The sequence below is a fragment of the Microtus oregoni genome, unplaced genomic scaffold (assembly GCF_018167655.1).
Source record: "Microtus oregoni isolate MIOR12 unplaced genomic scaffold, Mior012 000026F_ref0000081, whole genome shotgun sequence".
Classification (NCBI taxonomy): Eukaryota; Metazoa; Chordata; class Mammalia; order Rodentia; family Cricetidae; genus Microtus; species Microtus oregoni.
This window is the reverse complement of record NW_024543085.1, coordinates 8883002-8908133: the sequence shown is the minus strand read 5'-3', so window position 1 is coordinate 8908133 and position 25132 is coordinate 8883002. Positions and strand designations below refer to the sequence as shown.

The 25132-nt window shown below is 35.0% G+C and overlaps 1 protein-coding gene across 3 annotated transcripts in view; it reads right to left on the bottom strand.

Annotated features, from left to right (window-relative positions):
• Phf14 (PHD finger protein 14) overlaps positions 1 to 25132 on the bottom strand; it is a 126241-nt gene that overhangs the window by 52460 nt on the left and 48649 nt on the right. For all 3 annotated transcript variants that reach the window (XM_041675457.1, XM_041675454.1, XM_041675456.1), the window contains 3 exons: positions 19568 to 19736; positions 10600 to 10650; positions 10368 to 10489 (listed from right to left, as the gene is read on the bottom strand). In XM_041675457.1, the coding sequence (XP_041531391.1) occupies positions 10368 to 10489; positions 10600 to 10650; positions 19568 to 19736 (342 nt within the window). The remainder of the gene's footprint in view (positions 1 to 10367; positions 10490 to 10599; positions 10651 to 19567; positions 19737 to 25132) is intronic.

Here is a 25132-nt window from a genome sequence, read left to right as displayed (position 1 = left end):
GCATTACGTATGACAGGATAGGATAATGGCATTTATTCCCAACACAAATGTGAATCTCAATGTTATCAGGTATCCGCCTTTTAGACAAAGGAGTCTGCGGAAACAATCTCACTGTTTAAGTCACAGGTAGCAAAATAAGCAACAAAGGCACATGAAACAGGTTAAGTCTGTGTAATAATTTAAATAAAGCAATAAAGCTTTTCTAATTTGTTGAAATGCCATTGATGATCACAGTTACTTGCCAAAAAATGTGAGCCTATTTCCTCCTTGTCTGAAGGTCAGAGAGTTTCAGCTTGCTCAAAGTTGTTGCCATTCCACCCTAACCAAAGCTCAGAGTTAGAATTTACTTCTGTTCCTTCAAGGTTATTGTGTTTCAATCTCAAATGAAGGTCACACCTAGATTTAGATTAGAGAGTTCTGCTCTCTCCGTCAACAGGTGTGGCTAAGACCTTGTGTTTCAGGTATAGAGAAGTACATCTGTTTCTACCTCAAACAAAAGTCTAAGGATTCAACTAAATTCCTATTCCCTTAGGGAGATAACAATGGATTCCACTCAGGAAGTGGTTTGCCTAAAGAATGTTTTGGTCCAGAGTGTGTGCATTACTTGTCTTGTTAGAGCAATAAAATGCCTAACTAAGAATGTAGCCCACAACCTTCAACTGGTGTGTCCATTTCCTTGCTTCATGCTAATGCAGCTTTTTTCTCACTCCTGCCTTTTGGAGTTGCAGTATTTCAAGCAAATGGAAACTAAACACAGGCGACTTGAGTATTCACTGGAACTCCCTCCCAGTACTATCACATGTTTCTGTTTGTTCTTTTCACTGGCATCTTCCTTCTCTTTACTTATTTTTCTAATCCCCATGCCCCTACCCTAGTAAGTGATATTTTTGTCGAAGCTGGTCTCTGACAAAAAAAAAAAAAAAAAAAAAAAAAAAAAAAAAGAAAGAAAGAAGAAAGAGAGAGAGAGAAACAATGGTAGAAAAGGCAACCTGGACAATACAACTGAGGTAATGATTCTGTTTGGTAAAGCTAACATACAATATAAAAGGGGGAAATGCACATTTCTAAATATTTTTATTAACTGAATTTGAAAACAGATTCTTATAAAATTCAGTGCTTGGTTACTCTTCCCCTACATTTCTAACCTAACTTTGGTTTCTTTTTAATGAAAAAAAGGAAAGTCAGCAAAACAAAATGCCACCATTAAATCATTTTGCAACGTTTTGTGTCAAAAATGTAATGGGAAACGCACACATCCAGGGAAAGGTTACTGCTCTTCCAGAACATCTCACTCAGTTCATGCTCATCCTTTTACATAACTGTGCAGGCACTGATGGTTCTCTCTCTCAATTTAATGTGGCATTTGAAGGATTATGGCATTTTCAGGAAAGCACAGAGCAGTGACTTTGGTGGTTATCTGGCTGAAAGTAAGGCTGTGATTGAGAATAACTGCTGTTTACAAGCAGTGGTGAACGCCAGCTACTGAGCCACCTTACAACACCCGCCCAATACTGGGTTATGCATTTTCTTAATAAAACGCAAGGTCACTCTAGAAAACGAGAACAGAATACGAGGGAGCTCTTTTCACAAAGGTAACTGCTGTATACAGGGGCCGCCTATATTTATCTTTAAATTATACTAGATGCACTATAGTATGAAAAGCTAATTCTGTAATTGTTTCTGGAAACTGTTCCATCGTTAAGAACTAAAATGAAGAGCAATCTCATGTCACCCAGTAAAGTCGTAGCAATACAGGCAATAAAGATATGCAACACCTAATCAGATAACATAATTCATGTTTATCTATAAACATTTCATTGTTTTTAAAAATCAGCTTATTTTGATTTCAACAAAGATGACGCTTGTCAAGTTAAAGCAAAATTCTACTACAAACCTTTTTGATAACAATAAATGAGAAGCAAATGCCTTATAATTGTTGGACCAGGGCGTCCAATCACCAAGGAGGAGGAGTCGCCCCAAGAGACCATCTCTCATATCACCGCTGATGTAAAAGCATGAGGATTTTATTAATTCTGTCATGACAGGGTCTTCCAGCAGTCGGGAGGCTAGAAGACCCTGAATGTCTGGTACAGGCTATTTTAAAGGGAAAAAACACAGAAGGAAGGGGTGTCTGGAGGTTGTTTTTTAACTATTATGATTGGCTTATTCAAAAAGGCTATTACCAGTAATTGGCTGGAGAGTGATTGCCAGATCAGATGAGGTAAAGGGAAACTTCTGAGGGTCATTTTGCCCCTTCCCAGGGACCAAGTCAAAACATCAGTAACTGAGTCAACACCTAAGGGTTATCTTGCCCTTATTCAGGGAGATGGAAAGTTCCCAACATCTCAGTATGGGCATGCATAGCTGTTAAGTCCTTGGTTCCCAGGGGAGGAGGGGAAGGACTGAGAGTTGTCAGAAATGGCTTCAAAATTGTCTTAAAGTTCTACATAATTAGCTCAGACTTTTAACAAAATATAGTCTGTAAAATATATAAGATCAAAATGAGAAAAAATATTATGAGTTGATAATATTAAAAATAGTAATCACCAAAATTTTTTTGTATTCAGAATTTCTTACAGCTGAGTAACATTTCGTATATCCAAATTTCTCTCCCTTAGACACAATATTACAAAACTATGGAATGTGAGACTTAAAGGGTATTTTCAAATCAATTTTTGGGGTAGGGCAGATAACTCACTCGGTAAAGTACTTGCTGTTCAAAAATGAAGAGCTTAATTTGACTCCAGAGCTCTATCAAAATATCTCTTTCCTTGCTCTCAACTCACTATCCCGTTCCCTCCATTTCTCCTCCACCTTCCCTTCTCCCCTCTCAAGACCAACTTTTGTGAGGTACATCTGATCTGCAAAGTTCACTTATAAAATGAAAATAGTGACACTAAACTCTTGAGTAAACTTGTTTTGCATAAAGTAGCAACTAATTATTTCCCTCTCTAAAGCTCAGCATTATATTCAAGTTTCTTTAACATACAGCAGTGATGCTTTATTCCTAATACAAAAGAACCACAGAGTATTTTTAAATGTGAACATAATTCACATTACTAAAACTTTAGAAAGTGAAAAATTTCCCAAACAGCAATTTTAATAAATTAGATGCCATTAAATGTGTATGTTATATAAGCGAGCTAAGGATGTATGCATGTGACATTTAACTACATATACTACAAGTACAATGTAATTATATTAGCTGACTTTGGAAATGACGATGAACCTTAACGTTTTCTAATATGTAACTAGCTTCTCAAATATCAAGTTCCCAGAGAAGCATAGTAAAGTCCCATTCCCATCATTAGTGCTGTGTTCTCTAGTCAATATAAAATACAGGTAAAGAATAACACAATGACATATAAAGTTAAACGAACAGTTAGACTATTTTAATAAATGCTTAACTAAAAAACAACAATGCTTAAAAGCATAAGGTTCACTTTACTGAAAAAAATAAGGATAGTCGAGTAAGCAAGCAAATAAAAAAAATCAAAATCAGCATGAAATGAGTACCATCACCTAGCCTGTAACAAACATGTTTTCCTGTTTGTTTGGAGACAGAGGATCACTGTGTGGGTATTTAACTTAGACAGCTCTCGACTACAGATCCTCTCGCCTCACTCTCACGTGCTAGCATTAAGAGTTTCTGCTACATGCTTGGACAAGTTTTAAGCAACAGTGAACTGAAATGTAAAGTACCCAGCATTTTGGAATTTGAAGCCAGATGGTGCAAGTTCGAATTCATTACTTTTTAGTTACACAACTTCTGGGAAATAACCTGACTTTGCGCCTTAGTTTCTCACCAAGACCAAGTCAGTGGCAATAACTGCCTACCTTACTGGGTAGCTAAGATGAACATGTGAGATCATGCAAAAAGTACATGTTTTATTATAGTAATTCTTTGTATATGTGCAACATCTGCCATTTCCTAATCATGTGTTATATCATCACATTTATTGTTCCAGACAACCTACATAGCAGGCATTATTATCTATTAGTTTTAACAGAAAATTAAATCAAGAGGAGATGAAGGCAAAGTTGACAAGTTACAAACAAACATAGGGTTGAAGCCAACAGGGTGACTGATTATAAATCATTCAATTCACAATACTGCCTCACAAAATGTAGAAAGAACCTTCAGTTTTTAATAAAAGTCAGGCACAGCTACATAGCAAAAGATCTTGTTTTAAAAATAAAAATAAATTAATATGGATATTTGAGGGGGTGAAAACTTAAGGGGTAAAAATCAGAACCCAAAAGAGGTGTTTAAACAAGACAGCTGCTTACTCATCAAAGGTCTGACTAACTTTTATGATCTGTTTCTATTGTCGTAGAATAATGAGACACAGAGAGGCTAGAAAACTGCCTTCCATTTGAAGAGGCTTAATCCATCAATTATAAAGCAACATAAAGGGAAGATAGTCAAAATGTGGTCTAAAGTTGTTTTAAAGATAATGACAACATAAAAATCAAGTATTGTTGGGTACAGTTGCACACACCTATCAATTTCACCAAACAGGAACTAGAAGCAAAACAAGAATCACTGCCTATTTAAGGCTCATCTGGTCTACATTCCCAGGCCGGCCGAGGCCAGCCTGTCTCAAACTCACCCTACCACCTTCCACATATCAAAAGTTAAAAATACAAGAAAATAAAGTTACAATGTGGTCATAATTATAAACCGCTGCTTAAATGCAAACAATTCCTTATGATTCAGCCTAGATTTGGACTATGGGATTTTTCTTCCCCTCTGATATGAACTCTGTTAAAAGAGTTAAGCAAATGACAGTTTAAGGCTATGAGTTATTAGAGGGATCTTGCTATGAAACTTGTGCCTTTTATATTCAATTATCATATCTACCATGAGAATTAGGAATATTTAATACGTTGTCAAATTTAATAACATAATTTGTTAAAACATGCAAGAAGGCAGTTTAGTGAGACTGTTTCAACATAAACAACAACAACAAAGAAAGATGGGAGTCTGGGGCTGACTGAGTTCTGAGTTCACAGAGCGTCTGCCTGCACAAGCAAGCCCATGCTTCCTCATCAGCACATTATACATACAATACACAGTCATTCAGAAAAATAATAATTTCTGTATTAGAAGTTTCTAACAAGTCAGTAATGGAGCACGTCTACAATCAAAACAAAGTAAAATTAAGAATTCTACGAAATGTAATTCTAACTTTCCTTAAAGGAAACAAAAGCAAATTATATTTTTAAAGTAATTTGAGTAATCCAGCTTTAGTGGTATTAAGTGACATGAAAATACTGAGCATAGTATAGGGCTGAGGCTGTAACTCAGATGTAGTATGTACCAGGAGGGAACAGGGAAAAATATCTTTGAAAATAATAACTAAATGACAGCCAAAGTTAGCTTCACTGTCAGTCAAAACAAATCTCTGAGAGAAAAACTCAATTATGATTCAGGAAATTTACTGTCCTCCAAACTGGTTAGGACAAAAAACTTAATTAAAAATTTAAAAACTTAAGACTCATTAGAGATTAATATTTGAAATAAAAATGTATTATACATAAATTCTGGTGTCCCTAATAGTATATGATGCAATCAAATTTAGATTAAGAAAAAGTATCTAGAAGCAAGACATTTAAAATCTGAAGGAAATAAAAGTGCTCATAGCATTATTTAGGCATCATGCTAACATTCTAACTTTGTAGCCAAAATGGTCCAATATCAATATAAGCTGCCGCTTCCTCAAATGAAATCCCAGCATACATGTAAGAGCAGAGAATTAGCTGTAACACTGAAATAGTGGCAGGTTGTCTTCTATCCTTATGCTTCTGATTAACAACTATATGAAAAATAAAATAAAAAGTACCAGCTTAAGAAAACTCACAGATAAGAAACTTTTTTTTTGTAGAAACTTTTGTGCTCTCTCTCTCTGTGTCATATTGTATTTACCTAATTAATGCTAATTATGAGGCATATAGTTCATCTTGCTCTCAGTTTGATAGAAGAGTAAAAAGTTCATGGAGAAGACATACTTTCTTGGCTCTAAAGTTTATCTTTTGAAGAATCAAATACTTTGAAATACAAGGATTACAACATGTCTGCTCTTGTATGGATGCATCAGGTTCCTTTCCTTATCTCATACACATACAAGTGTTCACTGTACTTCATCTACTGAAAAGCATGTCTCCACTACCAAGCCTTTGAAATGTATCTACTAAATATGTATTTTTATATAGTGACCCAATTTGCTTTTAGATTCATTTATAATCATAGAGATTTTATTTAAAAGAGCCAATATTTATATGAAGCTTATTAAGTATCTATGATTCATTTATCAAGAATTTCTGAGCACAATAGATGGAAATAAAAGCAAATTAATTACTGGGAAGTGGGCAAGGTAAATATAGAACATTATCAAGGCAGATATATGCTTAGAGAGATACCACAATTTTAACAAGCCTCATGTAGGCCTTTAGCATTTAAACAGAACATTTTTGAGAACATAAAGGAATATAGTTTTAACGAGCAAGTTCTCAGGTAATTTTTGAAGTTTAAAGGCCAGCCTGGTCAACAAGAGCTAGTTCCAGGACAGGCTCGAAAGCTACAGAGAAACCATGCAACAACAACAACAACAACAACCAAAAAAAAAAAAAGATGGTAAAATGGAATTATTGTTTAAAAAATTCCAATTCCACAAGATTGCTTTAAAGATAAGTTAAATATTTTAAAGATCTTGATAATTGTCATATTTCTCTCATCTGGTGAAATTATTTTAATCTAATCATTTTAGAAAATACATAATGACAAATTCTAAACTTCTTTTTGTCCCCCATATTCTATAAATCTTTTTGAACAAAACTAGAGAATGTATAATTTCTGATATTCATACATATTTTCAGAAATACTTACCACTGAAAATGCATCTGCCCATTAACAACACTCACATAAACATCCTTTGCAATGCTATACTAGATTACTGTCTTAATAGCTACATAGAATTTTGCAACCATTTAGCACTTAATCACAAGATACCTAAAGCAAAGTACAATTCTGTTCAACTACAATACAGGGGAAAAACTAAAGCACAAAAATGCTAAGTAATTTGTCCAACACCTGAGAAAAATTTACAGACAAAGCAGGAAATAACAGCTGGGATCAACTAATTATGGATGACTGATAAACTGCAAATATGAAATAACCTGAAAAATTATACATAAAAACTCAACATTAAAACATTAACACTGAGAACAGAAAATAAACATGAAAGACTTTAGTATACAGCCTGAATTACAAAGAGGTATCGTTTCAAATTCAAAGCAACCGACCCTACAGAGTTATGGATGTTAGTTCATAGGAACTTGAGAAAATAACAAACTACATTCAGTAAAATAATATGAAGATCCCAAGGCACTTAAGCTTTACAGGAAAATCTAAAACAAATGCAATGAGAAATATGTCTAATGAGGCACTGAGAGATGTTCTGTATATGTATGTTGGAGTGACGCACGTTAAGTTTGCGTGTGGATGTTTGGATGTGTATACGAAGGTAAGCCAAGCATAAGTGCTGTTTGTCAGGAGATCTGCTGTCTACTTTGGTTTACACTTGTTTGTCTGTTTATTTATTTGAGACAATGTTTTGCACTGAGATCTGAAGTCCCGTGGTAAAGTTATAGCAACAGTAGGTCAGTGAGCTCCCAGACCTGCCTGTCTCTTCCTCCCTGTCAAAGGATTATATGCAAAATCCTGCACAACCCCACAGCCAGCCTTTTTGAATATCACAAATCCAACTTAATTTTGCTGTGTTAGTATGTCACGTACTCTACTGATTTAGCTCTCTGCTCTTAAGTATATTTTTATAAAAAATAAAGACATATTTAAAAGATCATTAATGAAGCCATGGTTCAATACCAATGATTACAAATAAATAAATTAATATGTATTCAAATAATAAATTGAATATGCTAAAATTAGAGTTGAAAATAGAAAGTATGCATGATAAAGGTACAATATGATCACAAAAATGATTTTGCAGGCCTTTTCAAACAATAATGGTGACAATTATAAAATAAATGAGACGCCAGGCAAACCAACATATATTAGTATAAAATTAATTTACTAAGCAGATGGAATTCTACATAAAAATTTCAATCCAAGAACAGTAGTGCCTATTCTGAACATATTTTGTACAATAAAAATAACATTACAACTAAAAGCATTTGTGATATTACATCATACCCACCTTAATCTCAAAATATTAATGAAAACATCTTAACTGCTTCTTTATCAATTTCTGTTCCATAATTACAGGTAATTTATGCTCCCTTCTCTTAATAAGGTAAACCCAAAAAAGCTACTTTTTCATCAATTCTACAAAAACATAAATATTTTTGCCTTCCAAGAGACTGACAAAATTTCAGATACTGCATATTGCAATAATGTGATTAGGAATAAAAAGTTTATAATAGAGGTCATGAAATAAACAAGGCATATAGCTCAAAAATCTTATCAACTCTAGAAAAATATGAAATCTATTTTTTATTTTATTTTATTTTTTTATTTATTTATTTTTTGGTTTTTTGAGACAGGGTTTCTCTGTGGCTTTGGAGCCTGTCCTGGAACTAGCTCTGTAGACCAGGCTGGTCTTGAACTCACAGAGATCTACCTGCCTCTGCCTCCCGATTGCTGGGATTAAAGGCGTGTGCCACCACCGCCCAGCTAAAACCTATTTTTTAAAAGACAATGTTTGGAACTGCACTAGAATAAAGTCGTTTTTGAAATAAAAATGGTTTTCATTTCTAATGTTAAATATATCCAAAAATAACACATCCCTGTAAAACTCTAGTGATCCTAAAGTAAATGCATCGGACCCAATGCGGACCCAATGGAGTATCCCCAAGAGTAGGCTAGGATAGTCTTGTGTATGGGTGCAAACAGCTGTGGGACAGTCACCAGCATTAAATCTTACACAGTCTCAAGCTCATCCATCTCTCCCACCTTACCTCCAGCCCCCAGGAAGTTACCTTTGTTTAAATTCTGTTAATTATATGAGGCTGCCATTTGAAAAAATGTTCATAGTAATATGTACACGCTATGTTGTATTTATGCTTAGGAGATCACTTTTGATAGTCTTCAAAAATTATAATAAGAAGACAAGTATTCCTGTGTATTTCTTAAACTTGGGAGAACTTAGCCATAAACGGAGTTAATCTTTACAAGCTCATACAAGGAAATTGTTCCTACAAGGTATGGAATTGCTTCAAAGAAATATTAGCTAGAAACAGTTTCCTAATGTTTTACTTTTTCAGTGGCATTTTTACTTTCTTCTATTCTTCATCAGTAAAAAGCAAAAAACAAAAAGCCTGATAATTTTCTATTTTATATTCAATTACTTATAATTTTGAATTAACACAAACAGAAATTATATTCTTAGTGACTGAAACACATGACAGCATTTTAAAAGTAAATACTAACTCATACAATACAAATATGTGTTTTATCAAATTTAAGTTCATTCTTTCTGAAATTTTACTTTCTTTTTCCCCAGTTAACCAAATATAGACTTGCTAAACATAGTTTCTGAAGGAACTCTGAAAACTCTCCCGTCCATACTGTGTGACCCTTTGCATCACTGTCCTTTGAAGAACTAATAACTCTGAATGAGCACCTTTTGCTTTCTACCCTGCACCACCACCACACTCAGCACTTTGGTAGTTCATTCTTTTAGCCAAGGATGCAAATGGCTAACACGGGAAGTCTCTGAACCCTGAGTGGCCACTGAGCAGCACCAGCCGGGGTTCCTGGGAGGCATCATGTTCTATTTGAAAATTTTCAAAAGTATAAAACAAAATAAACAAAGAAGAAAATCAAACAAAAAAATCAAGTCTATCTAGGCCATCTTTTCACCTTTCTTTATTTCATAACAGAGAAGCATTTAACACATTTATTTTGGAAAGCAATAAGGAACTGCTAATTAAGTTGTTGCCAATCAAAGTCTGTAATAACCAATGTGAGAAAACTTCAACTTTTATGACACACTAAGAGACTTTAGAAACTCTCCGATCTGATGAGATAAAATAATCATCTTAGCCACATCAAACACTTTTGCAACTTCTTTATATAAAGCATTACCAACTTATTCTCAAGAGAAAAGGAATTCTCTTGTTCAAAATTCATATTGTCAATCTGATTTATATCTAAGTCTGGAGCATAAGCATGTATAGCAAATAAATAAAGTTTATACAATCTATTTCTGAAGCACGACTGTCACTAGGCAATATTTTATAAAGGACTCGTTTGGTAATTATTTTGTACTGTATCTGGTATTTTTAAAAGATGACGGACATTTGACTTTAGCCCCATAAAGACAAAATCTCAGTGTTCGATTTACCTGACGAGATTCTCATTATCTCCAGTCCCCTTGCAGGTTGCACATTCAGTTCTTAGGTCTTCCGCCTTGGGCTTCTTTTGCAACACAGATTGCCTCTGCCTTCTTTCTCTAGGAACTCTTTCCTGCCATGAGAAAATCAAAAACACTCTTGAGTAGGATGAAAAAGGAAAACACCCAAAGCAAGACAGTCTCCTCATGTTCAGACAAGTAAAGAGAACTAACTCATTCGAACCTCATGTTTTTCTTCCTCTGGAACAAAGCTTCGCTTTCGTCCTCTGGTTCTCTGGAAAGAAAACCCATAAAGATATTTAAGGTTTAAATCATGATAAACATAAATATTCTCTGTTAAGTTTTATGGCTTAAGTTATAGTTGGAAAACTGGTGTTTCTAATTGTTAGATTACTCAACTGCTTGTTGATAAAATTGTGTCATTAATTATAACTTTTTAAAAAACACAATTATTTCAAAGGAAAAGAAACTAATTTTCCAAAACTATTCTAAAGGGTTTTCTTCAACATTTCATAGTTATATCTATGATTTACTCGGAGCATTTAATTTTTCATATCTTGTCACAAATCACTTCTAAAACTAAAATACTGAAACTGGAATAATATCATATCTGTTATTTTCCCACATACGTGTCTACGCATACATGTTTGTGCAATAAAAAAATTCCCCAAGTAGTCATAAAAAAGGTGGAAAGCAAAAACTTCACAGTTCCCAACTCTCAGTTAAAATAAGACTAAAATGATTTAGCAAAATATTTATATTCTTTATTTTGGACTGTATTCATCATTTGAAAGAAAGCATTCCCATGTTTAAAAGTAATAGAAGCCTATCTGCAGCCAGTCTGGTTGGACTCTCCATCCTACAAAGCACTGCCTCTGAAAACTGAAAATGCCCACCTGCGGATACTAGAGGAGACGAGACAGGGGTGCCACCTAGATTTTACTATACAGTTGAGATTTAAAAAACATTTATTTCAATGTTAGATAGGTACCAAATAATTCTGAATATAACTCTCTTCTAATATGCATCAGTGCATATTACAATACGCATCAATTTTCTAAATGCATCAGTGCTGTCTTAACCTTCAGTTTTCAGAATATCTAGTACCTTGCTAATTAGCTCCAAGGTACAATCTCATATTGTCTAACTTCCCACCAGTAACCAAAAGCCAACTGAAGTCATTCAAGACAAGCTATGGAGCCATTTGTGTTGCCTGTTGGTCTCTTTTAAATACATTATTGAATAATTTAAGAAAAGATAATATTCTATCCAGGAAAGAGCTTCAAATGCAGGCCCTATTAAATAAGTTTTTCCTTCTTTTAAATAGTCAGCGTCTTGCTCCTCAAACAATCACCCACTGACCATACAAACTAATGTCCCACGGGCACCTGATTAAAATGCAGAATTTGTAGGCTCATTTCAGCACATTGAATTAGAGTCTTCCTTTTACCAGCTATATGAAGTTATACATGTTAACTTTAAGGCCATTGTTACAAAAAAGCTCAAGTGTTGACAGCGACATCGCCAGCTTTTCCAGTTTAGGATTACATGTTTGCATGCTTTCCCAGTGTTGACAGTGACGTCGCGGCCTTTCCAGTTTATGATTACCTCTTTGCATGCATTCCCTTTCTTTCTACAACAGCTACTACTCAACTTCAAACTTGAAAGGACCATGTTCTGTTCACCTTTCTATACCCAACTAAACGCAATACAATGTTAATTCCATCCAAAGACTCAGAAATTTTGTTTGAATAAAATAAATAATAAATGGGTCATTTAAAACTAATAAATGATTGCACTACAATATACGTAATACAAACAACATTTTGCAAAAAGTTTCAACTATTTTTCACTTTTATGGTACTCATTTAATTATCACAACTTTCATATATAGGCCATCTCAGTAAGCTTTCAGAATGGTAAAGTCTATTAAAGAGAAAATATTTAAATTACTCATCTAAATTCCACAAACTTCTGTACACAATGCAGAAAAGTTTTCATAACACTTATTGTGGGGGAGGGGTAGCCAAGCAACTATAATTCATCAAGCTTTGAATGATTTTCTCAGCCAGTTAGATCACCTGGCTTTTGGTCCTGTCCACAGTATATTTACTTAGTAAAATGAGATAAAACAGATACCAAAACTATTTGAATGGTCTTGAATACCATAATCTAGTTTTCATTTTTAATCATTTTAGTAGACTGTTTTCCTAAACTAATGTTTAAAGATATTCACCAAAAACATTACTCAAATTCTCAACACTGCAGTCTTAACATTATTAAGAGGCTAATTTGTACTTGAGTAAAACTAGCAAAAACAGGGGCTGAAAGAAATGGCTCAGCGGTTAAGAGCACTGACTGCTCTTCCAGAGGACCAGGGTTCAATTCCCAGCACCCACATGGCAGCTCACAACTGTCTGAAAATCCAGTTCCAAGGGATCTGACACTTCACACCAATGCACATAAAATAAAGATAAATAAATCATAAAAAAATTTTAAAAAAAACTTGCAAAAACATCAGTAGACTCTGGGATATGTCATTCTTTCTCAATTAAAGCCTACCACTGGCAGGGCAAATAGAACAATCATACATATAAAATGCAATAAATCCATTACTTTTTATGTTAGTTTATTTGTTTTTAACTAATAAAACAAATGAATACTATGTACCGCCCCTTTGTTTAATAAATCACATGTGAAGAAGAATAAACATTAAATTTGCTAATTTCCCTCACCAAAATAATTTCGCCAAAGAAGCAGTGTTCTCTGGAAAACACTAGGATCAGTCAAGACTGTGAAAATGTACTGTGACTGCTGTATTCACTGTGTTTAAAAATACATTATTTAAATGCAAAATTTTACGAGTCATGGGAAATAAAAATCACAGGACTTCAAAGGAAGTAAAGCCGAAACACGTGTGAAGAAAGACGAGGAAAGGACAGGTCTCAACGCCCTCGGGCACCAGATGCACAGAGCATGAAGAAATGAAAAACAAAATCAGAAAGCTTTCAAGCTACATTAAAGTTATTAGAAAACATGCCCAAAAGTACAAATATCATTTTTAAAGTAACTTCAAAAGGCATGCGGACACTCTCATTTATTTGTTTCAAAAGCAATTTCTTTGCCTAAAAGGAAGAAGATACTTTCCACATAAAAACAATGCAAAGAAAACATCTATGTAATACAGGCCTTGGAAGGAAGTGCTATCACGCTGCCTTTACAGAAAATTCACAGCATCATCCATGAAACAGAAACAGTAGGAAGGAGAATAGGACCATTCCCAGCATTTGAGTCCATGAGTCTACAAGTATCAAACTAGAAACTACAACAATAATTATGGGAAAAAATTAAGGACAAATATGAAAATAGATTCACACATAATATACAGATCTTCTAAAGTTTCAACTAAAGTTTAATTAACAAGACTCTTCTCAAATATGTCATATTTTAATACCTTTTCTATGATCAAACTAGCATTTAAAAACTGCTATAAGAAAAACGTTAAAACAATTTTTAAAAACAGATTTTGTGACATTTCAACAAGCATAAAACCCAGTTCAACACTGGTAAGGAAGGGATGTAATGAAGCATGTGAGCAAAGCTGAGTTAAGGTTAGTTAGTTAGTTAGTTAGTTAGTTAGTTGAACAGCTTAACTTGGTTGAGTTACTGTGCTGACTGACTAGTTTTATATCAACTGGACACAAACCAGTCATTTGGGAAGAAGGACCTTCCATTGAAAAAGAATCTCAACAGATATGGGCAAGAACGTGGTGCATTTCTTTGTCGATGTTTGAGGTGGAGACTTGAACATGCTAGGCAAGTACTTGACCAATAATCAGGATATGTAAGAAAAACTCTATTTTCAATGAAAGGGAAAAAGGAATATAAATAGAAATGTAATTTTAAAACTATGTCACACAGTAAAAAAAAAAACAGAGACAAAATATTTTCTCTTAAAATATCAATAAGCAATAGGAACACAAATGTAAATCAACACTGGTAAGGAAGGGGTAAGATATTACTATACACTTAATGGCTATATTAAAAAGACAGATAATAACAAAGGCTAGAATAATGAAATGAGGCCTCATCTACTCCTAACAGAAAGCAGAAGCATCCTGAGAATTAATAATATGGTTTATAACTTCTAGTAGAGCAGTCTTTAATCCCAGCACTTGGGAGGCATAGACAGGTAGATCTCTGTGAGTTGGAGGCCAGCCTGGTCTACAGAAGGAGTTCCAGGACAGGCACAAAGCTATAGAGAAATCCTGTCTCAAAAAATGAAAACAAACAAACAAACAAACCAAAAAAGAAAAAAAAAACACCTTGTGATAATATCTAAAAATGGGTCCTTGGTCCATCCAAAATCTATGAATTTTCATGGTAACCTGACATATACCAGCCAAAAAGCAAAACGTACCAAAATTTCCATCAACAGCTAAGTGAAACATATAAATGATTACAGAGGGAGAATTGTGTAATAATAGAAGGTAAAGTATAGATATATGCCAAAATATGAATAAATCTTGAAGGTGAAGGCACACTAATTTCAAGAAACTAATCTGTGGTTTACATGAAATTCCCAAAGAGACAAGTCTATATCAATTAGAACAGTAGCTGCACAGTTTGGGAGATTGCAAGAGAGAAAAGGCAGTCACTATTAAAACATACAGAATTCTGAAGAGTAAGATGATAAACGTGAGCCTGAAATTGTGGTAATAGATACATAACTCCACAAATGTACTAGAAACCACTGAATTACATATATTTTAAATATATGAATTAATGGCATTTGAATATTTCATTTGGTCCATTATTTTTTAAATCAGTCAAAGCTAAACAGTAAACTGTCGTAAATATTAAAATATAATAAATTAATCTCCCATTACTGCTTAATGGCTAAATTTTATACTTAAGTCATATATATAAAAGCTAAAAGACCAGTTGCAAATCTGATTCTATTTTCCATCAATTATAAAATGAAGTAATTAAAGACTATAAAATCCATCTAATATCTCCTATCTCTTAACAGGAAAGCATTTCATAAGTATGAACTAACTACAACCCTATTAGAATTGCCATATATATATATGGGCCTAGGCAGTTCCTTTATTAGCCAATGACCTTCCTCCATCATATGACTTCAAGTAAAAATCATCAAGTGTTATCATAATTTCCCATTTGTTTCAAATGTTCAAACAAATATAAAGATATTCAGATATACTTGTTCCTATCACTGCTTAAAGTAAAACAAATCCAGTATCTCAGATTTCTACATAATTTTCTTGGGCTAAAATCTAAGTTTTGGAGAGTTTACAATCTATTATAGAGAGGCTGGGGGAACAATATAGGTTCTTTTTTCAACTCTTAGAGATCATCCATATTCCTTAGTTCATAATCCTCTTCCTCTACCATCAGGGGCAACACTGCTTCCCTTCTGAATCCTTGCCTGTGACCACATTTCTTAGATTGATGGCAAAAGTCCTATCTTTTCAGGTACTTATTTGTTTAGATTAGAGCAACACAATATTCCCAGTTAATCCCCACACCCCAAGGTCTACTAACAAAACCATACCTGTAAAAGCCCATTTCCCAAGGAAATGTTTTCACAAGTTCTAGCCACTATGTCTTGAGTATCTTGAGGCAGGTGTGTCATTTCTCTACCTAATAGACTACAGGACTCAAATGCAAAACTAAATACATGGTTAAAGGTATCATGATGGGGGAGAGTCTTCTGTTTTGTGTTAATTTCATTGGTTAAATAAAGAGACTGCCTTGGCCCTTTAATAAGACAGAAAATTAGGTAGGCGGAGAAAACAGAACAGAATGCTGGGAGAAAGAAGCTGAGTCAGGAGTCGCCATGATTCTCCCATTCCAGACAGATGCAGGTTAAAATCTTCCCTGGTAAGCCAGCTCGTAGGCTACACAGATTATTAGAAATGGGTTAGATCAATATGTAAGAGCTAGCCAATAAGAGGCTAGAGCTAATGGGCCAAGCACTGTTTAAATGAATACAGTTTCCGTGTGATTATTTCGGGTATAAAGCTAGCCGTGCGGGCGGCTGGGTGCCAGGAACGTAGCCCCTCCGCTCTCCCACAACAGTATCATACCATATACAGAATGGGCATTTAGAATATAAGTGAGTAGGAAGAGTGCTTGCCTAACATAATAGAAAGTTCTCGGTTTAGTTCTCTACACCATATGAAACGAGGTATGGTGGTATGTCTGAACATGGTCCAAGAATAGAGTCATGTGAGGAAGTTCTGAGTGCTTGTGAGAAGACGCCAAGAAAACAAGACAAGAATCTTGTCACCCCAGTTTCTTCAATAACACCAAATATTCTTAGAATGCATTTTCATGCTTCTTCCAGGTGTAGCGGATAGGAGTGAGTTGACTTTAGATTACTCATTATAACGGGCTACTGTTATTTTATATGCCTCTATGGGAAACATGTTTTTGCCACGTTCAGTTTGTCCTTGAGATTTTGTACAGCTTGAACTTGTGAGAACTTTATGCACAAGATTCTTCTTAACCCTTGAAGTATAAATTGTTTATTGCTCTGAATAAGGTTCACTGCTGCGTGAGCCTTTTTTCCACCTCATTGTTAGGCTCCATTCTCTAGCAGTAAGCAGTGGTGCACACTTGAGAATTAAAAGCAGGAGGTTCAAAAGTTCAAGGTCAGCCTTTTGAGATAGGAAACGCTGTTCTCAAAAATATTTGTAATTGGTGCAGTTAAAAGTGACTATCTATTAACAAAAATATTGTTTATATTTAAAAATATTTATATTATTCACATGAAGAAGATTCTATTTCTTTTAATCTTTTGTTGTTGTTGTTGTTTCTCAAGACAGAGTTCCTCTTAATCCCAGCACTAGGGAGGCAGAGGCAGGTGGATCTCTGTGAGTTTGAGGCCAGCCTGGTCTACAAGAGCTAGTTCCAGGACAGGCTCCAAAGCCACAGAGAAACCCTGTCTCAAAAAATAAATAAATAAATAAATAAATAAATAAATAAATAAATAAATAAAAACAGAGTTTCTCTGAGTAACTACTCTGGCTATCCTGGAACTCACAGAGATCTGCCTGCCTCTGCTTTCCAAGTGCTGGAACTAAAGATGTGGGCTACCACCACCCAGTAGAACAAGATTCTTAAATATGGAAAAATCACACAAATTAATATAGGTAAGAATCCTACAGCAGTCATAGGGAAGTGCTACTTCTCGTTTAAATTTAGTAACAGAAAGTTATAACAAATTTCATTACACATTACAAATTAGAAATATCTTGTCAATACTCATTTAAAGCTAATTAGAATAACCACCTAGAGAAACATATGCCTGGCTTTCACATTAACACTACTCAGAGGGACACCAAAGAAAATACCATCTTGGTATCAGAATATAGCATACAAGGAAAAAGATCTCAGATCTCACACCTCTAATGCAAGTATTTGGGAAGCAGAGGCAGGCAGAGTTCCAGGACAGTCTAGTCTACATAGTCAGCTCCAGGACAGCAAATGCTACTTAGAAAGAGCCTGTATCAAAGAAAAGGAAAAAGAACAAAACAAAAACAAAACAACAACAAAAACTGGAAAATGAAATAGAGAGAGCAATATCTCACTTATTAAGTAAGTGACACAATAACCAAATGTGTAACAACAGTATCATTTGTATTTCCACTGAATGTTCATGCAGAACACAAAAGAGGACGTGAGAAATTAATTCAGACTGCCTAGACTCGATTCCTTCTGTGCTTCTCACGTTTGTATTTGTGCTAAAATGGATAGTGCTCTCATGCTGTCCTAGTTGTGCCCGCTGTTTTACTACTCTCCAAACAGATGCATGAAAAAATATGCACAATCATGTGAATCAGGGCTAATGACTTTGGGCATCTGTTTATATGGTTTTAGTCTATAATATTTAATTTTCAAGGAATGAATATATAACTCTTTTGCCAATTCTTCCAGCTCACTGAAAATACTCGGAGGTCAAAATTTAAAAGAATTTGTTAATAAAGCATTTCTGCTTATTATTACTAGGTGGATTGAGGATCTCTTTCAACATGCAACTGTTTTAAGTAAGAGTTCTGTGTGTGTTTTATATTTACATCAGTGGTATACATTTTCTCTACAGACCCATAAGGGCTGACCTGCACTTATGACTTCTAGGGGAAATATCTTTTACTTTTTTCTCTTGAGCCAAGACATACCTTTTTTCAAAAAATAAAAAACTTTATCCTTGAGGGAGATATATACTTTTAGATTTAGTGCTCTTATTTGTATTGTTATATTTTAAGAACTGTTTTATTTTTGTTCTAATTTAAATTTGTTTCAAAGAGCCTTTACTATTTTAAAGTTAAGTTGCCTCAAAAATTCCACTAAAAAAACCCACATAACAAGACTTATTTTATTACTATTTGAAAAGTTATTTATTTGTTTGTTTGTTTATTGGTTGGTTGGTTGGTTTTTTGAGAGAGTTTCTGTGTAGCCTTGGATATCCTGGAACTCATTCTGTAGACCAGGTTGGCCTCCAACCTCCTGGAAGACCTACATTTTTGCTTTGTCTTTATATTTTGTGTGTTTGTGTGTGTGTTGTGTTGTGGTTCAGTCCTTTCCTTTCTTTCCATCTCATGAGTGCCAGGAATAAAATTTAACAAATTTCAAACTGTCTGCAACTCAGCAAATCTATACCTTCTTTAAATGCTCAATACCATACTGCAAGGGACATTTACAGAATTAGCTAAAACAAACATAATGCTATAGAAGGAAAAAGTTTGATTTCTCCATTCACACAAAACCCCCAACTTGGCAGACTAAATTAAGTACTGTTCATGACTACCCAGGTTTGAAATATAATGGCAAAGATTAGGGATGAGAGATCCAAAGCTGATTAGAAAGGTAATCTGTTATACCTATGAGACTGCTGAGGCAGGCATAGGAGTCTAAGGCTTCCGTAATGTCCTACTTTTAAGTGGAATGTTAGATATACTGGTACTCGCTAGTAAGCTTTTACCTGAACCCACAAACTAGATTTTCAGCTAAATACAATATGCTACTGAACACTGATTTCTTAGAAACAAACAAGCATAATATGGACACCTGTTTGACTTCTGAGAGTATGTTTATGCTATAAATCCTTTATCTTTGTAAATTTTGCATCAGAATGTCACTAAGACCAATAAAGGAAGAATAAATACCGTGTTTCTTATAGGGATCTTCTTGGGTTCTGGTGGCACGTCCTGTGGAACAAATTTCACTGGCTCCTTAATCTGTCTCCTTGATCGTTTGGTTCCGTCTGGCAAGGTTTCCATAGCCATGTCTGCTTCCATGTCACTGCTCCCTGCCTGGTCACACTCTGAGCACTGCCTGAACAAATTTTTGTTAAAATGAGGTCATATATTTATTATCTTCTGATTTTAGCAACAAATTCGATAAATACACAAAGAATTTGTACACAAATACACACAGGTAGTATGATAATGACAAGACACAGAAACACACCTCTACCACTGCGAAAATGACTACCAGGAGTATATTATAGGAAACAATTCAATGTATCCATATATTACAAAAACAAACGGAACAATGCTATTGTGAACCAAATAACTCATAGATCAGTGACTAAGAAGGTATCTTTTCTTTGGAAATGATGACCTTCTTTTATGTGACATATACTAAAAAATCTTTTATAGACTTTTATTCTTATATTCCTTTACCATTCCTTTTCATTGTATTTACTAACACAGTATGATGAATATACCATTTTGGGGGAAAAAAATGAGATTTGTTGAGTTTGGGGGAGAGTAGGCATTTTACTTGGTAGATCAAGTAAAAACTGCATTGTCACTGAAGACCTTGAAATATTTATTCTACCACATATATGTGCCCATTAAAACATTACAAGCAAGCTGGGCATAGTGGTACACACCTTTGATCCCAGCACTTGAGAGACAGAGGCAGGAGGATCTCTGAATGTTCGAAGCCACCCTGATCTACAGAGTTCTGGGACAGTCAGGGCTGTAACAGACAAACCCTGCCTTGAAAAAAACAAATAAACAAAACAAACACAACACAATACCACCATCTATTAAAAGTAAAAGAATAAAAAAGTATATTTCCAAAAGTTTGATTTGTGATATATATGATATTTATGTGTTTGTACCTTTGAATGTAACTTAAAACTTCAAACATCTCTAAACATTTCTTATCACTTAATTAGCTCTCCATCAAAATTTGTATTTTTGATATACCAATACTACAGATTTACTATAAAGCTTATATTTACTTTCAAAACTGAAATATTTAAATTCTCGGCTCTACAACATAAATACAAAGTGTCATTTGTTTTGCTGATACGATCAAATTAACTGCTACAATGCAAAATAACTAGTGAGACAAACAAAGCGTTATTCTGTAATGCATTACTTAGAAAATTTTTATGTGTTATGTTGCTAGGCAACTAAAGATGTTTTATAGACTAACAAATCAATAATAAACTAAAGTGCTTTTATACTTCTCTAAATAAAAACATCAATAACTGATAATGGTACTATATAAATACCTTGCATGACTCCAGAATTTAAATAGTGGGTATATTCTAAGAGGAAAATAAAATTACAAAAAAACTGTGAAATGCTAAGATTTTCTTTTTGTTTTTAATAATAATATACCACAGCCATTTAAGTAAATAAGTCTACAAACAATATCAAATTATGTCTCAAATGGATCATTTTTTCTACTTTATATCTCTAAATTATACGAATAACAAATTGATCATTTTCATCGGATCACTGAAATGTCAAAGTTTCTCAAGCATTCCAACCCTGTGTGTGTGTGTGTGTGTGTGTGTGTGTGTGTGTGTGTGTGTGTGCGTGCATGTGCACACACATGTGCTAGCACTCACGAGTACACACACAGTACACCTGTACTCATGGAGAGCAGAGGACAACCTGAGGGTTGATCCTTAGGTCTCCTATTGGCTTTCAGCTTACTGATTAGGATACACAGTGTGACCAGCAAGCCCTGAAGATTTACAGTCTCTGCCTGAGCAGTATTGAGATTTCAATCATGCACCAACATCAAATCTGGATCATATGGCTTAGGAATATCAAACTCAGGTCATCAGACTTGCACAGTAAGCACTGTAGAAACTGAGCCTTTCCCCTGTCACCCATATTAACTGTAAAATACATACGTCCCTATAATATGAAAACAGGTACAAAAGTGTGTAATCAGGTTTGTAAATGAAAACATGTCATTTTATTTCTGTTTCTGTAACGACTACTCATCATTACAACATTCTGTTATGCTCATTCTCAAACCCACTAAAAACTGTGACAAATTAATTTGTTCTAGAAGATTCAGACAAAAAAATGTCATGCTGTGAAACCCTAAAACATCAAAAATCTCAAAATGTCATGAAAATTTTGTAGCTGACGATACAGAACATATATTCCAATTTTAAGGCAGTTGCCATGAGTCATGCCATATACACCTAACACAGATGGACAGCTTTTCTTTGTGACAATATATTAAACACTGCATTCTACACCTTCAAACACGCTTTAAGGTATCTACATAACAGTCTAGTATAAAAGTCAGAGCATATCCAATTCAATGAGATCACAGAACATTTGGAATGTCATGATTATCCTGGAATGTCAAAGGCATGTACACGAATTCATTTAATAATCTATGGCAATACTATGATACACAAGCATATTAATCAAACTCATCATCTATATATTTACTTAATACATACATTCTATCAGAGATAGGTCCTACAGTTTGTAATTCCTGTGCAAAAAAAACAATCTTAAAATAATTGAAGTAATCAAAACTATTAGCTGACACTGCCCCCTCAAAGATCCAAAACCACGTAGGAAAATCCCCAACACCAGGAATGGGAAGCCCTCTTTTGATTTGTAGTCCAAGGTTGTCCAAGAGACTTCCAAAACATATGGGTTATTGTTATTGCCCTCAGTTGCCCTGGAGGTGGAAGGTAAATCCCTATTGCTGAAGACACTAAGCACTGCAGACATAGGGCTCAGAAACTCCCAATCTGGAGCTGACCTGAAAGCCGCCTCGCCCAAGAAGCAAGAGTAGTGTTTGGAAGGAGAAAAAAGGAAGAGATGATGTAATTATATTATACTTTCAAAAATAAAAGAAAATTATTTTTTAAAACTATTAAATAAAATGGAGTTTGAACACTAAACAACAAAACTTCATGTGAGGAATTATGTAAAAGAACAACATTCACTTTCATGTTTAAATACCAATATAACCTTTTCAATTTGCTACACCTGCTGTCCAGCACCACTATCAAATCATCTTTTAAAAAAATATTCTTCAAGTTTGGCATGGTAGCACACATCTTTAATCCCAGCACTCAGGAGGCAGAGACAGGCCTGAGTTCAAAGCCAGCCTGGCCTACAGAGTGAGTTCCAAGACAGCCAGGTGTATACAGAGAAACCCTGCTTGGAAAAAAAAAAAAAAATCCTCAAATAATCACTAAAGGTTATTTCTGGGTAAGATAGAAGACAAAAAGATGTATGCCTATGCCAGTTAAGAGGAAGGGTCATATACCCTGAAAAGAAGAGAGTTAGAAGTTCATGAAAGTTGTGACCAGATCTCTGAAAAATGCAGAATAAAAGACTGGAATGCACAGAGGAGAAGTAAAGTATACAACTCACAAAAGCCACATGTTCTCCCACATATGCGTACATCTAACTTGTATGTATTGATGTGCATATTGTTTGTGTGTAGGTGAAGGCCAGAGGAGGGCAGAAACCTTGTGTCTTCCTCCATCATTTTCCATTTTATTTTTTTGTTGCTGTTGTAAAAAAAAATTTCATACAATATATTCTGCTCACGTGCTCCCCTGCCCCAGCTCCTCCCAGATCCACTTTATTGTTGAGACAGGTTCTCTCATTCAACCTGGAACTCATAAGTCCAGCTAGACAGGATGTTTTCCAGGAGTCTCATGTTTTTGCCTCCAAGGGCTAAGATTACGCACACTGAAACCACACAGCGCTTCTTATTCTGACCGTAGGGATTCAAACACAGGTACCCAAACAGGTCCAACAAGCACTGTAGGCCACTAAGTCATCTCTCTGGCTCCTAAAGCCAGAGCCTTTTAATAGATTGCAATGCCAGGATTCAGGTCCTTTTCTTTTCTAAAACTAGAAATGATGTGGATTCCTCTCTGTATATGCTATGAATTTGTTTTATTGGCATTGGTTAATAAAGAAGCTGCTTTTGGCCAATAACTTAACAGGATAAAACCAGGCAGAAAATCCAAACAGAGACGTACAGCGAGAGTAGGCAGAGTCAAGGAGATGCTATGTAGCTGCCTAAGGAGATGGATGCCCCAGAACCTTACCGGTAAACCAGGAGCCTCATGGTAAGGAATGGGTTAACTTAAGATGTAAGAGTTAGTTAACAAGAAGCCTGAGCTAATAGGCCAAGCAATGTTTTAATTAATATAGCTTCTGTGTGATTATTTGGGGTCTGGGTGGCCAGGAACAAAAAAGCAGCCTTCCTACACAGAACAACTACATTTGCGTAAAAATAATATTCATATTCACTTTATAGTTTTTCCTTTCTTGCATTCCCCTTCCTGAAATACTGCAACAATCAGTCTATTAAAATATGAGCATCTGTCTCCTCTTTACAATAAACCTAGGATAAAATTCATTATCTACATCTGGGATGGTTAATGTTAACAGTCACCTTGACGGAATCCATAATCACCTGGGAGATTCTAAAGATATGCCTGTGGGGCACCATCTGGATTATGTTAAGTGACATAGAAAACCCCATCTTACTGTGTGACCACTACCTAGGCATGAGACAAAGCTCTTTCTGCCTTGACATCACAGCTGTGATGTGGGAGTCTTCTGTTCTGTGTTGATTTCATTGGTTAAATAAAGAAACTACCTTAGCCCTTTAATAGGACAGAAAATTAGGTAGGCAGAGTAAACAGAACAGAATGCTGGGAGAAAGAAGCTGAGTCAAGGAGCTGCCATGATTCTCCCACTCCAGACAGACGCAGGTTAAGATCTTCCCTGGTAAGCCAGCTCGTGGGCTACACAGATTATTAGAAATGGGTTAGATCAATATGTAAGAGCTAGCCAATAAGAGGCTGGAACTAAAGGACCAGGCAGTGTTTAAAAGAATATAGTTTCCGTGTAATTATTTCAGGTATAAAGCTAGCCGGGTGGTGGGACACAGCCCTGCCACTCATATTACAACACAGCCGTGAGGGCCTGTACCTCCAACTGTGAGCAAATATGACCTCTCTCAATCTTAAGTTGTTTTCGTCGGGGTGTTACATCACAGAAAAAAAAAGGTCAATAAAATATCTGTAGTGATCCAACATGACTAAGTCGGTAAAAAATAATTAAGAAATGGTAGTCATGGTGGGATGTAGTTAAGTTGGTAGAGTGCTAAGCACACAAGAGTCCTGGTTCAATCCCTTATACCACATAAACAGCATGTTGACCCAGGTCTACAATCCCAGAACTCAGGAGGCTAGGAAATCGATGGATATCTCCAGCTATGTATGACTTCAATACTGGACTGGAAAATGAGATTCTGTCTTTAAAAAAAAAAAAAAGTTTTCAAAGTGTCTGGATTTTCAAAGAATGGCTGATGAAACTTAAAACTTGTTTAACTTCAAAATAAAATTAATGAATTTGAGAAATACCAAATCATAAAAAAAAAGAAAAATCCCTGGTGCCTTATGTAAGAAAGAACACATT